We start from the raw sequence: 14,159 nt of genomic DNA on the forward strand, positions 1-14,159 counted from the left end.
AGTGAAGTAGTAGAGTGACAATAAATAATTTATTATGAGGTTGTAACATCACAACCAACTACATTTGATGGAGCATAGTTTGTTGGACTGCATTTATTAACAGAAGGGAGCCAACTCCATTACAGTATTTTAAAAAAAGTGTAACTTCTTCTTTCCTTTAAAAATACCTAATACATTTACAATAATTTTACACAATCGTTTTCCTTTGAAATCAACAATTTTTGGTAGAAAAATGAAAACTTTTTGCTGTATAAGCATTATTATATTTTTTTAGATAATTTTTACAACATTGTATTCGAGATGGTTCCCTTCTTTTGATTTGATCCATTTGGACTGTATTTTACATTAGGTACTACTATTTTCTAACTCATTCATGTAAGCACCTATATGCATAGGGAAACTGGGGATGTATAATAAGAAATCAATAACCGAGGTCAACATGTGATTGCTTTTGGACAGAATCAGTCTGTTGTTGCCTAATTTCCCATGAAATTTTATTTTTTTACTAGAAAACCAAGTAACACTGAAACTGAAAATTTTGTGAGTACATTCTTTATAGTTTAGGTTAATTTCACAAAAAGTCCTCAGGCATTGTGTAGTTTGATTTTCTGCCAAAAAAATTAAATAAGAGAGAAAATTGAGCAACCTAACATTTGCTTGGCTTTTCTTCAGTTAAAGTCTTCAATTTCGTGGTACCGCATGCCAAAACGAGTTCAGCATGTAATTTACCCCAGTAATCTTGGGTTTGAGAGCAAGGCGGCAAGGCAGTCAATCTAAATTGATTTGTGGTCCATTCCATGCATTATTTTGTCAGACGGTTCTTTGAGCTAAGATAAGAGGACGAAACTGAATATAAATTTATTCAAGGATTTAATTTGACCAAAAATTTTCTCTACAGAATTTCTCCATCCAAATTTTTTTAGAACCTGATCAATCAGAGAGTTGTCACGTATTATGTCCGATTCTCAAAGACCTGAATTCAAAAAATATTGAAAAGCTTTTTTGGACTCCATTTCAAATTATGACAGCTAATTTTCCACCTTGTGTGTAATCTAATGCCTTCCAGAATTGATATCGGTCATGCAGAAGGTTGTCACTCATTATCGGCTTGTCCTGTGTTATGTGGAGAAATCTTATGCGATTTTCCATATTTATTGGCTGCCAATCATGTTCCTGGATCCCCCAGGCTACCCTGAAAAAAGAATATTAACCAAATCAAATCATGTAAAATGAATATGGCAGATGCAATGTATCATGCCAGACAATAAAACTGAGTAAAGAAGTGAAAAATTCATGAGGTCTTTAAGCCACGAAGGTGTCCAACTAATTTTATCACGTTGTTAAGGGTCTCCTCAGCTCAACATAATTAGATGTACTTAAGTATGCACTAGCAAGTGAGAAAACTCAGTTATCCTTCAATTCAGAGGTTATGCAATTTAAGCTATCCAGCGGCGGTCGAAATAGTTGTATCACATTATTTCAGTGTATCATTGCTCTATTGATTACCATTAACATCAAGTTACCAAGTTAAATGGACAGATATCATAATATACGTAAAACTAAGGCTAAAACTAGGTTTAAGCCAATTCGAAACCAACTTTCAAAAAGCATGATCACCACCATATCGTAACCATACTCATTTTATGATAAATGAAGATGTCTGACACCAACAATTACCAACATGCTACCGTTTCGTGTGGATCCTAGGATCCGTTGTAATATTATTATGTTGGCATATTGATACCTACCAATTTGTTAATGCTAGGGTTTTTGAGACACAAACATTCTGCTGTAAAAAATGAAATTGCCCTCTTAAATTTGGCGATAGCTGGTGGCTAAATTTTGCTCGGTCCCTCTCTGCTAAACGCGGTCTAATTTTCCCTCACTTATTGGCATCCATGTTTTTTCCCATTTGAATTCATTGTAAATATAAATTATCCTACAAAAATTTAAATGGAAAAAACAGTTTCGCCAATTGCAAGGGCCGGATTTACCTACTTGTCGCCCATGGGCCGCCTGTATTTTGCCGCCCCCTTCTCATGCGTCTTGCGAAACATCAATAAAAATCACTCTAACCGCGTGAAGTATTCCTACAGTCTTGTAGGCGTTATGCGTTTCACGCCGACCGCTGCTGAACACATTGTATGTTTGACGCAATGCGTGAAGTATTCATGCGTTTTTGTAGGCGCTATGCGTTTCACGCTGGCCGCACTGTGTTTGACGTAATGCGTGAAGTATTCATGCAGTCTCGTAGGAGCTAATATGCGTTACATGCCGACCGCCGCGCCGAGGGCTTCTCCTTTTGGTCTCAAGTCCTCGTCATCATTGCTCTCTGCGCCGCGCCGCTCCAGGCCAAATTGCGTGTTTGGTTTCTCTCTTAACTCGACCAATTGGATTGCATTTTGCAAAAAGGAACCCCTAGCATTGCAATGATGCTAAGATTGTGCAACTTCATCTTTTGCAATAAAATTGCGGAAATCGTGAAAAACTATGAAATTTAGATGGTAATTTTTGTCTTAAATTTACAGTTTTTAGCGAGTAAAATAGAAACTATTAATGGATAATCGGGGTTTTCCTCCAAGACAAAAGAAGTTGCACAATCTTAGCAACATTGCAATGCTAGTGGTTCCTTTTTGCAAAATGCAATCCAATTGCTGCTGTCTCTTGTATCACCGAAAGACGACAAAATTAGAAATTACTTTCTTCTCAGGAAATGAGAGATTTTGTCGCCTTCTCTCGTTTGTAATTTGTTCTCTGAATCTGATTTTTTTTTATACCTATATTTGCAAAAATGCAAAATTGGCCGCCCCCTAAATTTGCCGCCATGGGCCGCGGCCCATTTGGCCACCCCCTAAATCCGGCCCTCCCAATTGCCAGAATCGTCACTATGTATTACGTTAACTTACTTGTTAATAAAAAAAAAAAAAAAAAAAAAAAAAAAATTATGTTAACTTACTCGGATGCGAATCCGGTCCATAAATCAAGAATTCGGCTCGAGACTTTATTTTCTTCTTTACTCAAGACTCGGTTGGGAAAATAAGCAGTCAGTGGAAAGAGATTGAGTAGAATATCCGAGTGGCTCACACCTGCAATACAAAGGAGACAGATGAAGAACATTACAAAAATTCCCTTCATCATTTAATTTGCGGCCAATCGTCGAAGCACCTGTGCCTATGAAATTACTTGACTTTTCTGTAAAACTCACAAGATATCGTTCATTTTGAACTACACAGTAGATTCTCGAATATCCACGATTTGGATTATTAGCGGTTTCTGATCGGTGGATTTTTTCAGAGAGTGAAAGGAATTTTGGGGGTCAACATGGGCGGACTGAGGAGGGCCGGGCGGGTCCTCCTCCCCCCTCCTCCCCCTCCCCCCTCCCCCCACACCCCTTCTGATATTTACTTGGCCCCTCCCCATAAATGTGAGGGATTTTGCTAAGTAAGTGCGTGACATATTTTTCATCCTGGAAACTGTAATTTGATCAACTTTTTGGTAAAAACAGCTCAAAATTGCTCCTGAGACGACTCGATTTTTCAAAATTTGCCGGGGGAGGCCCCCCCCCCCCTCCAAAATCCTCTTAAACGCTCGGAAACTTCCTTAATCATTGCTCATAGCTTAGTATTTGATTATCCGGCTCTGGTAGCTCCGGTTCCGATCACGACAGATTATCGAGACACTTGTGCCTATTTGTTTCAGGACATACCTCGCGAATAAATTGAACGCTGGAGGTCATCTGATAGCCATAATGTTTGAGTTAGGAGTTCAATTGTGTCTTAAGCCTCCATGTAATATTCAACTCAGTTTATTCCTTCTCTCGAAATCAAAAATTTTTTATCTTGACTGCTCGTGGTATAATGTACTTAAAAGTAGGGCTTTTTTTTTTTTTTAATTTTTTTTTTTAAATTTCAGGCGCTACGCATCAACAATTAAAGAGCCACGTATAAGCGAAATAAACTTCCGCTCGTTAGCGGAGGTTAACTTTTCTGTCCGTCTAAAAACTGCAATCTCTCGAATGAATAAAAGGAGGTGCTTACTTTTAATTGAACCATCTCCAAAAATCTGATTGTAGGAAAGTGCACTAGGGTAGTCGTAATAGTACAGATAGGCAGGTGATCCCCACCGAACACCTGCTGCTAAGGTCCCGTACATAAACCAATTGTCTGTGATCATCTGGAAGATGTTAAAGTAATCATTATTATTACGAATTAGCACGAAAATGTCATCTCTTTGTACATGTTAAGGTCAAAGAAATGTTGCCAGATTCAGCAAAGGGATTATTTTGTGTTCTGAAGCTGGTCATTTACGGTGATACCACTATTCGACCACATGGGAGTCCGTATTGCCTATCCTAAAAATTGAAGGCGAACCAACATGGCGTTAAAGTAACCTCTTCTTATGGTAAAAAATTATTTTTTGAGGGTGCGGTTAGAGTGGTGAGCGCGTCATTTCCCAATGATACCATTCAATCCTTTCTCTTTTCTTCCACCTGCTTCTCTTATTTTCCTCCTCTTAAACATTTCTACTTATTTCTTTAATTTTTTTATCCATCATCTTCCTCTTCATTCTCTTCCCTTCATCTTCATCTTACTCTCTTATTTCCCTTCTTCCTCCTTCGTCTCTCATCTTCTTCTTCCTTTTTTCCTCGTTCTCCTTTTTCCTTCTTCTCTCTCTTTTCTTCTTCTCTTTCTCTCATCTTCTTCTCCCCTTTTACTCCTTCTTCTTTCCTTCCTCCTTTGTGTAGGAAATTGAAGTGGAAATATTGAATGAAGGAGAGAAATTTCATGGTGTGTTTGTGTAACGACCGGTGGCGATGCTTTTATGCACTTTTCTACTTTTCTACCCCGCGTTTGAATCTCCGAACATACACACGTTCCATGAAGCGTTCATGTTTCCTCAAAAAAGTTTTATGTATCTCGATGTTAACACGGTGATCTTACTACAATTTTTCAAAACCTTCTCACAAAATATGTGACATTGATCGTTTTCCATATCGTTATAAGCTCAAATTTCTTACTACCGCGAACAACCATAGTCCATCTGAGTCAACCGCACATTGCAATAATTGTAACATATTACTTTAGGATCAATTGCCTCTTTCTGAACAAAGAATTTTTGTCAGAAATTATATAATTTTTGTCGATTTTGTATTTCTATGTTTGAACGAAGCCACGGCGTTGCAAAAGATTTTAATTAGCAAAAAAAATATGTAAACAACCGAGTTCTGAGCTTCAAAATTCTCCTAAATTTTTAGTGATATTCCAATCGGCATAGACAGCTTGGACGAGGCAACTATTCGTGCACTCCGGAATAGGATTGCACAGTCAAATAAATGAAGGCGTTTTGACGACCGTGCATCACTCATCCTTTAATTAAATTACATCGAAAGTGGTCATACCAGTAACAGCTTGCCACATGCATAATTGAAAATCGGTAAGTCACTGAAAATTGTGCTCCTATGAACTTAGGTCCTTTCTCTTCAAATTTTACTCACATCTATAAATTCTGGGATTGTGTCGTTGTTGATTTGTCTACCGCCGAAGTAGTAGCCTTTAATTTGCTCACTGATGTCGTCCAATGCTCTTTGATCATATTTGCCTCTGAGATTGAGCAGGAGAGGAAGGAGTCGGTCAGGAGCCGTCTCCAAGTCTTGGACGAAGTGAGGAGCCTTTGTGAACAAACCTGTCAGTAAGAAAAGAAATAGGGTGTTGATGAAATAGTTTTAGGGACGACTGAACCGTAGCTATAAAGTTTCGTGTTTGGCCCTTTGGTATTAGCATAACCTTAACTGGTGACCCCCCTCCCCCCAGACTGGTGCCCCTCCACCCCGGTGAAGTTGTGTTTGTGTGTAACCTCTTGTATATATAAGGATACAGAGACCCCTGAACCATTCTTCCCCAATAAAATGTTCAAACTATACGCTTATGTACATTAGCCTGAGTTCAGTAAAGCCTTTATAAATTAGAAGCTAATAACCACCTCTAGGATTAAAATGTTCAAATAATGAGTGCACATTAGTCCAAATATTCACATCCCTAATTACGCCACGGATGTGATATTATAGAGCAGAATGTTTCATTTTAAAAATTGTTCCCATCTGCATTTTCTCCTCCTTTTCCTTTTCCTTCTTCGTTCTTTTCTTTAAAAAATTATGATAGATTCCTGACGGTATACGTGGTCTATCAGGCTTTGCGATACATCGATTGACATGCCATTTAAACCTATAGAAAATGATCGATAAACAGGGTGTTCGCAACGAACACTTTGACAATCGATTCTTTATCACAGCTTCAAATGGGGAAATATCAATAATCGATCATTAACGCCTTGCTACTGATCCAAATGTGTCATTTTTGATCGCCGTTGTGAACCGCCTCTTCATTATAATAAAAAAAAAATCTCTAACTAAATAATTGCACTGAGAAAAAAATCTCTGTGTATTTACTAAGAAAAGGGTAAAATTACCAAGAATTCAGGGTTCTATTTGATCCCAGTTTTTTCTTGGTAAAATTACCATTTATGGAATTGGTAATTTTACCGAGAAATCTCGGTAAAATTATCGAACTTTCTCGGTAATTTTATTGGACCTTGGTAAAAACGCCAATATTTTTAATCGACTGTGGTAGAATTACCGAGATAAAATGGCAAAGTTACCGGGAATTGATTACCAATAAAAGTGAAAAAATACAGGTTTTTAGGTAAGCTTACCAGTTTGTCTTGGTAAAATTACCAATAATTGGTAAAAAAAGTGAGATGGTAAAGGTACCAACCGACCGTGGTAAAAACGCCGAGAATTTTTTTTCAGTGTGGCTCTTAGACTGATTGATACGCCCCGCCAGCGCCCCGGCCCTAAAACCGCACCAAAAAATCGCAACGAATTTGCTATAGTGTAAAAAATTAAGCAACATTTTTATGAAATTCAAGTTTGCCGACATTTTTTCAATTATTAATCTTTGCGACGTTTCGGAGGTGGTTCGACTACAATGGGATCGCGGCGCGGCGCCCCGGACAAATCAATTTTTCAAAAAGATGATTCCAGTGTGATAGCGCAATACCTGAAGCGACAATTCCACCCTCACCAGAGCTGAAACCGGCGATGTAGGGGATTGATGATTCAGGGCGTGCAGTTTTAGGGTTGAGGGTCAAGAAAGCCCCCGGTCGACCTTTTTCTTCGATCACGGGCCCGAAAATAACCAAGGGCAGAAACAACCATTCCTATAAAATCAAAGAGCCTCTGATGAGCATTTAAGCGGTACATGAGTGAGCCTATACGTAGTACATTTAATAGATTGTAGTATGAGACTTGAAACGATGTAAGACTTAGTCTTGTAGGTAATGAGCGAAAAAAATTGTGCGAAAACTTAAGCATGATGTTGATTCGCTAAAAATAAAATCGGAGCGGAGGTATTAAAATCCTGCAAACGAGATACCTACGTGGCTTGGGAGTATCATCGTCGATTTGTTTTTCACGTTCATTTTCTCAATCGTGAAAATTAGGTAACTCTTTCGTTCTGATCAGTATTGGTTTTTGTTCTTACACGTTGTCAAATATGAAATTGCGGATTTTTTTTCGTGTAGCCAACAGTCATTGGCTTATTCTGTGCTACAACGTCAGGTCGGTTTTGTCTGGTCTACAAGTTGCACTTTTGCATTTATTCCATCCTCGATCAAATCGACTATTGATTAATGAAAAAAAAAGGAATCGATCAAAATATGAGAAACTCACGTAAAATTTGAGCTGAACGTTCATGATAGCTTCGAGTGGTGTGTTTTGGAGGCATTCAAGCGCTTTGGTGGAAGGTTCGGTGGGGCATCCTAAAAGGGTTAAAAATGCTCTCCCTCTGTCTTTTGCCAAAGGTTGAGGGATCACAGCCCACGGGCATAGCGCTGTTCCACTCATTGAGATCGCCCGATGGAATAAACCTTAAAAACACAAAATCAAAATCCGGTATTGTACGAACGATTTACCAGACGGAATATCAGAATAGGAGGGCTACCCCTGTGGCAACGACTGTAAAGATTAAACGCTTTTAAAAAAACTCGTAAATTTTTTAAAAGACAAATCTTGAAAAAAACTGTTCAAATTTATGGTTCAGGAAACTCTTCTCTGGAAATTTGATAAGATAAAATATACGAAAAATGACAGCAGTTCTGTAACAAGTGTTAAAACAACTCTTTGAGGATCCTCCGCGCAGGGCCAGGTTTAGGGGGTGGCCACATGGGCCGCGGCCATGGCGGTAAATATAGGGGGCGGCAAATTTTGCAATTTTTTCAAATGTACGTATCAAAAAAAAATCTGATTCAGAAAAAATATTACAAACGAGAAAAGGCGACAAAATCTCTCATTTTCTGAGAGTTAAAGTATAGTAATTTTAATTTTTTTGTCTTTCGGTGATACAAGAGACAGTCCCTTTTATTACTTAAGTTAAGAAAGAAACCGAACACGCAAGTTGGCCTAGAGCGCCGCGGCGAAGAGAACAATGATGACGAGGACTTGAGATGGAGAGGAGAAGCCCTCAGCGCGCCGGTCAGCATGAAAAACATATTAGCGCCTACAAGACACCACGAATACTTCACGCATTGCGTCAAACGCAGTGCGGTCAGCAGCAGTTGGCGTGAAACGCATAGCGCCTACAAGACTGTGCGAATACTTCACGTATTGCGCCAAACACAGTGCGGTTGGCGCGGCGGCGGAAGTTAAAATTATTAAACCATATTCATGTTTATTCTTTCATAATTTTTTCGTTCATCTCTTATAAATGAAAGGTCTTGTCCGCACAGAGATAGGTTTACAGAACTTAACTTTTGCGCAAAGTTCCGTGAACTTTTGCCAGTGTTGACAGGGCTTTCACAAAAAATGTGCCCAACACGAGTAGGTAAACGCGATGGTAAGTAAACTTGATGGTTTGTATTGATGTTTCAAAACGAATGAGAAGGGGGCGGCAAAATACAGGCGGCCCATGGGCGGCCCTGCTTCTGCGTGTAGTTTTTTTAACACCTTGCGTAAGCTCGAAAAAAAAAATCTTACCTAAACATCACTCAAAAAAAAGTAATTTTTTTCAAGACTTCATATTGAGTAAATTTTAAGCACCACTAATAAAGTATACATAAAAAATAAGCCAAAAGAGTTTCCTGAAAATTAATTTTTTAACAAATTCTTAAGAGTTTTTAAAAACGGTTTTTAAGAGGGCATTGCTACCTTTGCATGACACTAATTGACTAGGTAGGCCTTGAGCGTTTTTTAGCATCTTCGTGCGCATATTTCAAAATATTGAAATCGCGACTTATCAACGTCATCCGTTAGCTGAATTATCTGCAAGGTTTCTTCTACCTTGAATGCGTCCATCAATAATGCATTTAAAAGGCAGAAAATGTCATGTTTTTTGAAAGGCGGCGGCACTTCCTTTGGTACCGGACGTAATAACTTGACGTTTTGACCGATCTTGCCCCCTTCCACTCCTCCCTCACTCTCCTATTTTGCTACTAAACTGGAATTGAGGGGCTTGGAGGACAAGAAGGATAAGTGCCGTTTTTGCTATTTCGAGAAATGCGTGTTCAAGGTTATGGAATTACATGGAACCTTTGGGGCGGGAAGAAAGTTCAAACTGCCTTTTTGATGCTTAAAATTTGGAATTTTGAAGCGATTTTTTTACAAAAATACATTAAGACTAGGTAAGTAGTTTTACTTGAAATCATTAGTATTTCAGTTTTTTTTCTTTTCCAAAAACTGCGCCTTTGCACCTTGTCCTCCAAACCTTTCAATTTTCAACCATTCAAACATGACTCAATCACTAATCAGTTGACTGAAAGATTTGGCCACTGACCTTTGCTGAGGGGTGAGAACATGTGGAGGCTGGTGCTGGCTCCTCCCGCACTGTCCCCGAAAATAGTGACCAAATCCGGGTTCCCGCCGAAAAATTTGATGTTTTCATTGATCCATTCCAGCGCCAATGCTTGATCTTTCAAGCCCAGATTTCCAGGAAAAACCTCGTCACCGAGGCTTAAAAATCCTGCAATTAGAGAATATGAACTTGTAACTCGTTACTCTCGTTTTCGATAAATAAGGCTGATAAATTTTTACGTGCAACCATCCGAATGAAACAATTTTGGAGCCTTTACATCACGCTTGGATTTAGATTTTTGAAGTTCTTGCCCTTCCTCTGTTGCGCAATTGTCATGATCCTAAATCCTGCAGGTCAATTCTGCCACGCTATGAAAGAACGCCGTATGAACATTCAAGATTTGCCAAATTTCCTTCGATAACATGTTTATTTTTGAGGAAAATTATGAATATTTTTCCTTGAAATTTACAGGAGTTTTAGATCAAATTACAAAGTTATCTGAGAAATTGGTAGACAAATATTCAAAAAATTTCTTGATTTGCCAGGAGAAATTTGGCATTGCCTAAAGGCTCATACGGCGTTTTTCCTTAGCACGACAGAATTATTGCATTATCGATGTATGACCTTGATCGATACATGACATTGCTACGATACGGATTTATCGATAAAGTCATTTAATTGCGATTCAACGATTGACCCCTGTCCTCCCTTTTCCTTAGAATTGCGTCACTCGTGCGCTGTATTCCTAAAGGGAAACAAAGATTTTAAAGAAAATACAAAAACACGACATCTATAGCTAATTCTATGTGTATGTTATTCGTGAGCAAGATAAATTAATGAAAGGAAACGATGAAAGCATTGGATCAAATTGAACAAGTTTTAAAGTCCTTGGCTTAGAATGTCGGCGGGAGCTGGAACCGGGAAAAATGGACTATTCGTTGTTTTTGGGAAACGTAAACTCCCTTCAATTTAGGGAGTATGCAATCTGCACATATGCGGGCCCCTTGTGCGCGCAGGAATCCTTGGCACCTGAGCGCTAATCCGGCCCTGGGTACCTATCAGAGGTGTATGTTTCTATAAGTCGCATTTTCTGTTTCTGATGAACTTAGATCTGTTCGCCGTCACTTCACTATATCAACTTTCTATAATCTATACTATAACTATAATCAACAACGAACAGGTGCTTCCACTTACCTAAAGCTGCCAGTCTATAATTGATTGTAACCAATACGATATCTTTATCTAAGATGTATTCGGGGCCGTAGATATATCTGTAATTTGAGCCTTGTTGATAGCTTCCTCCATGAATGTAGACCATTACTGGCATACTTGCTCCAGCATTGATCTGCAATTTAAGATTGTTTGGAATGATGGAAAAGGCGAGGTAAGATTATGTAGGGTGCAGCTCGGGCAAGAAACGCCAATCACTTGTAGGTACATCACGTCGTCACCTTCCGGCAAAATTTCCGCCGCCATTTTATTTTTTTACAGAGAAATTGTTCAATGAAGCTGTCCGAAAATTTCACTGAATTTTCTTTGTGCTACCGATAAAATTCAGTGAAATTTTCAAACAGATTCAATAAAAAATGTCTCTGTAAAAGAATGTCTGTGAAGAATGTGTGTGAAGAATGTCTCTGTAAAGAAGCGTCACATGGAGCTTGTGATACTTTGGCCGGAGGTTGACGACATGTTAAAGCACGTTTCTCAATGTCAATAGAAAGCTTTAAAGCGTACAAAGTATGCAACTGAAATAAGCAGGATAGTATTTCTATGTCAGTGAATATTATGACAACGCCATGATGTAACTAGTGATGCTCTATGGATGTACATGTTGCATACAGATGAAAATGAAGGAGCTTTGGATTTTTCTTTGCTCAGGGTGGAATAACGTGTGCGACTCGTCATTCAAAGACGCTGAAGTAATGTAACTTTGTAGCTGGCATTGTGCAATGAGGAACTACTACTTTCAACTCATCCACGCAAGTACCTACCCAGAAAAATTATAACGACGGCGTAAGTCCGCAATCACATATCTCGTTCGCGAAGTCTGAAAATCTCCGTCTCTATGTTATTTTTTTAAAGGCGAACAAATTTACATTACTCTTTGAAGTTTTTGCAGAATTTTCTACGCACAGAAAAGAAAAATCACGGCAGTTTTGAAGAATTCTTGCTGTTGAGCAGTTTTCCGTTTAAAAAATAAAGTACGGTAGGGAGTCTGCGACATCGCAAACCGAGTTAAGCGATTGCCGACTCACACCGTCAATAAGTGCAATTGCATATGATTTATCTATAATGAGTCAGAAATATTAGTTCTTCTTCGTGGAATGCAATCAAAATATACATCTAGCGTCTAGCAACACTGTTTCATGCTTTCAGGACATTAAGATGCCACACGAAGCCCGTTGTGGTTGTATTGTGACAATCGATTAAAAGTGTTTATCAATTTGATTATCACTGGGAATAGACATATTATACCTACCTCCGGTGTAAATACGTTGAGATGTAAGCAATCCTCGCTCCCCACCGTTTCATGCTTCTTACCCAGGGAGTAAACATTTTTCTGGGGGCACTGCCGGCCGTGCAAAGTAGCGTTTAAAATGCCTCTCCATGGCTGTTTTGGCACTGGTTCCTAGAGATCCACGGATCATCAAACATGAATTGAAATAAAAAATAAACAAAAAACTGAGTAGATACAGTGGAGTCTCGATTATCCGCGATAATTGGGACAGGAGATACCGCGGATAATCCGAATCTATACGCAAGACGGCCGGAAAAAGTCATCGTAAAGACTGTACCTATTTTAAAGGAGGCAGTAAAGACACATACCATGCATTAGAAAAGAATATAATTATTAACTAAGAATCAATCAGGAGGAGAGGAATGACCCCAAAGTTCTCCGTTCGGTCCTGGTCGCTTTCAAAAGAAATAGAAAAAGTAAAAAAAAAATTCCGCTTCACAGACCGCGGATAATCGAGACTCTACTGTAAATAAAAAAATTAAATGACACAGAAAATTTATTGTTTTAATACTTCCCAAGTTTACAAAAGACGGTCTCGTAGATCACCCGTGTCAAAAATGGCATGTACTTCTGTCACACCGAAAGATACACTATTTTTCTAATTATACAGACATTCTGCAGAATGAAAGAGGGTAGACGTTTAAATACTATAAATACCTAAAATTCTACACGATGTAAACATTTGAAAAGTACCTAACGTATTCTGTTGATTTTAAAGCCCAGCAACAGCAAAATTTAGCAATAAATCCAGACGTGGATACATCACTCCGTCTAGCTACATTTGATAGGCTACGAAGCGTTTAAAAAAGCTAAATGTTTATAAATTACGTTAGGTATGTTCGTCATGGCTCGTAAAAGTTTAAACTGATGTTGCGGCGCTTTTAATTCAGTTCCCGAAGAAATTTTCTATTTTCTTCTTTTTTCTTCTTTTTCTTCATTTTCTTTTTTTCCCACTATTTTACTAGGGGTATACCCCCCTGTTAGCATCGCAGTCCAGTCCCCCGCAGCGCTTCGCGCCTCAGGCGTTGTGCACGTTACATGTTACTCTGATTTCATATCACAGATTAAGATTTTCAGGGGGAAAATATTTTGTTAAAAATTACCAAAATCCAATTTTCAAAGGATAAGTAACTAAATCTCTTTCCGTCACAAAAAATTGAAATTGGCTGTTTCGTGGGACGGTACAGACCTGAAACCGATGCTGGTAGATAGGCGGCTCAGCGTAGGGTATTCCGGTGAAGCTACAGATGTTCCGGCCCCCACGAGTCTTGATCCCATCTCGACCCACGATCTTCCCCTTCGGCAGAGTGACCTCAATATCCGCTGCACTGATGGCACTAACGGACAAAACAAGCACAACGTAAAGTCTTCGCTCCATCTTGAATTCGAGGCGGAATTTGACTGCTAAATTGGGGAACAGTGAGCTCTATTGAAAGCTTGTTGCGAAAAAAGCATGGCACAGAGTTGCTAATTTTCTTTGAAAATCCAACTTAATTTAGGGACAATTCGTCGGGTATATTTTCCCCGATTTTTTTACCCCTCCCTCCATCCGCGTCAGGATCTCTCTTCCCTTCCCACTTGCTGAATGGGGGGGGGGGGGGCGCTAGTTCCGCCCTTGCTTATAAAAATTTATGGGTGGTTTCACGGACACTGGAATAGTTATGTCGCCGTAACAGGCAACACATTTTTCGGTCATATTTTTAGTAGTAATGATATCACTCAAATTTTTTTGCATTAATTTTCAAAGGGTCACGTTTTATAACGCTTTCTAATGATTTATTGCTCTACTTCTCAATTAA

The 14,159-nt window shown here is 38.9% G+C and overlaps 1 protein-coding gene across 3 annotated transcripts; it reads right to left on the minus strand.

Moving 5' to 3' along the window:
• Nucleotides 1–7: 7 nt before the first annotated feature.
• LOC109039584 (carboxylic ester hydrolase) lies at nucleotides 8–13,791 on the minus strand. Of its 3 annotated transcripts, XM_019055122.2 has the most exons (10): nucleotides 13,550–13,791; nucleotides 12,322–12,471; nucleotides 11,037–11,187; nucleotides 9,825–10,010; nucleotides 7,727–7,923; nucleotides 7,056–7,215; nucleotides 5,495–5,682; nucleotides 4,038–4,173; nucleotides 2,957–3,086; nucleotides 8–1,192 (listed from the first exon to the last, which is right to left on the minus strand). In XM_019055122.2, the coding sequence occupies exons 1-10, from the start codon at nucleotides 13,736–13,738 to the stop codon at nucleotides 1,015–1,017; spliced, it is 1,665 nt and encodes a 554-aa protein (XP_018910667.2). In that variant the 5' UTR covers nucleotides 13,739–13,791; the 3' UTR covers nucleotides 8–1,014. The 3 variants fall into 3 exon arrangements, with proteins under 3 accessions (XP_018910667.2, XP_072152117.1, XP_018910668.2); XM_072296016.1 differs by lacking the exons at nucleotides 12,322–12,471; nucleotides 13,550–13,791 and adding an exon at nucleotides 11,834–12,077; XM_019055123.2 differs by lacking the exons at nucleotides 12,322–12,471; nucleotides 13,550–13,791 and adding an exon at nucleotides 11,682–11,762.
• Nucleotides 13,792–14,159: the final 368 nt, after the last annotated feature.

Source organism: Bemisia tabaci, chromosome 2, assembly GCF_918797505.1.
Source record: "Bemisia tabaci chromosome 2, PGI_BMITA_v3".
Taxonomy (NCBI): domain Eukaryota; kingdom Metazoa; phylum Arthropoda; class Insecta; order Hemiptera; family Aleyrodidae; genus Bemisia; species Bemisia tabaci.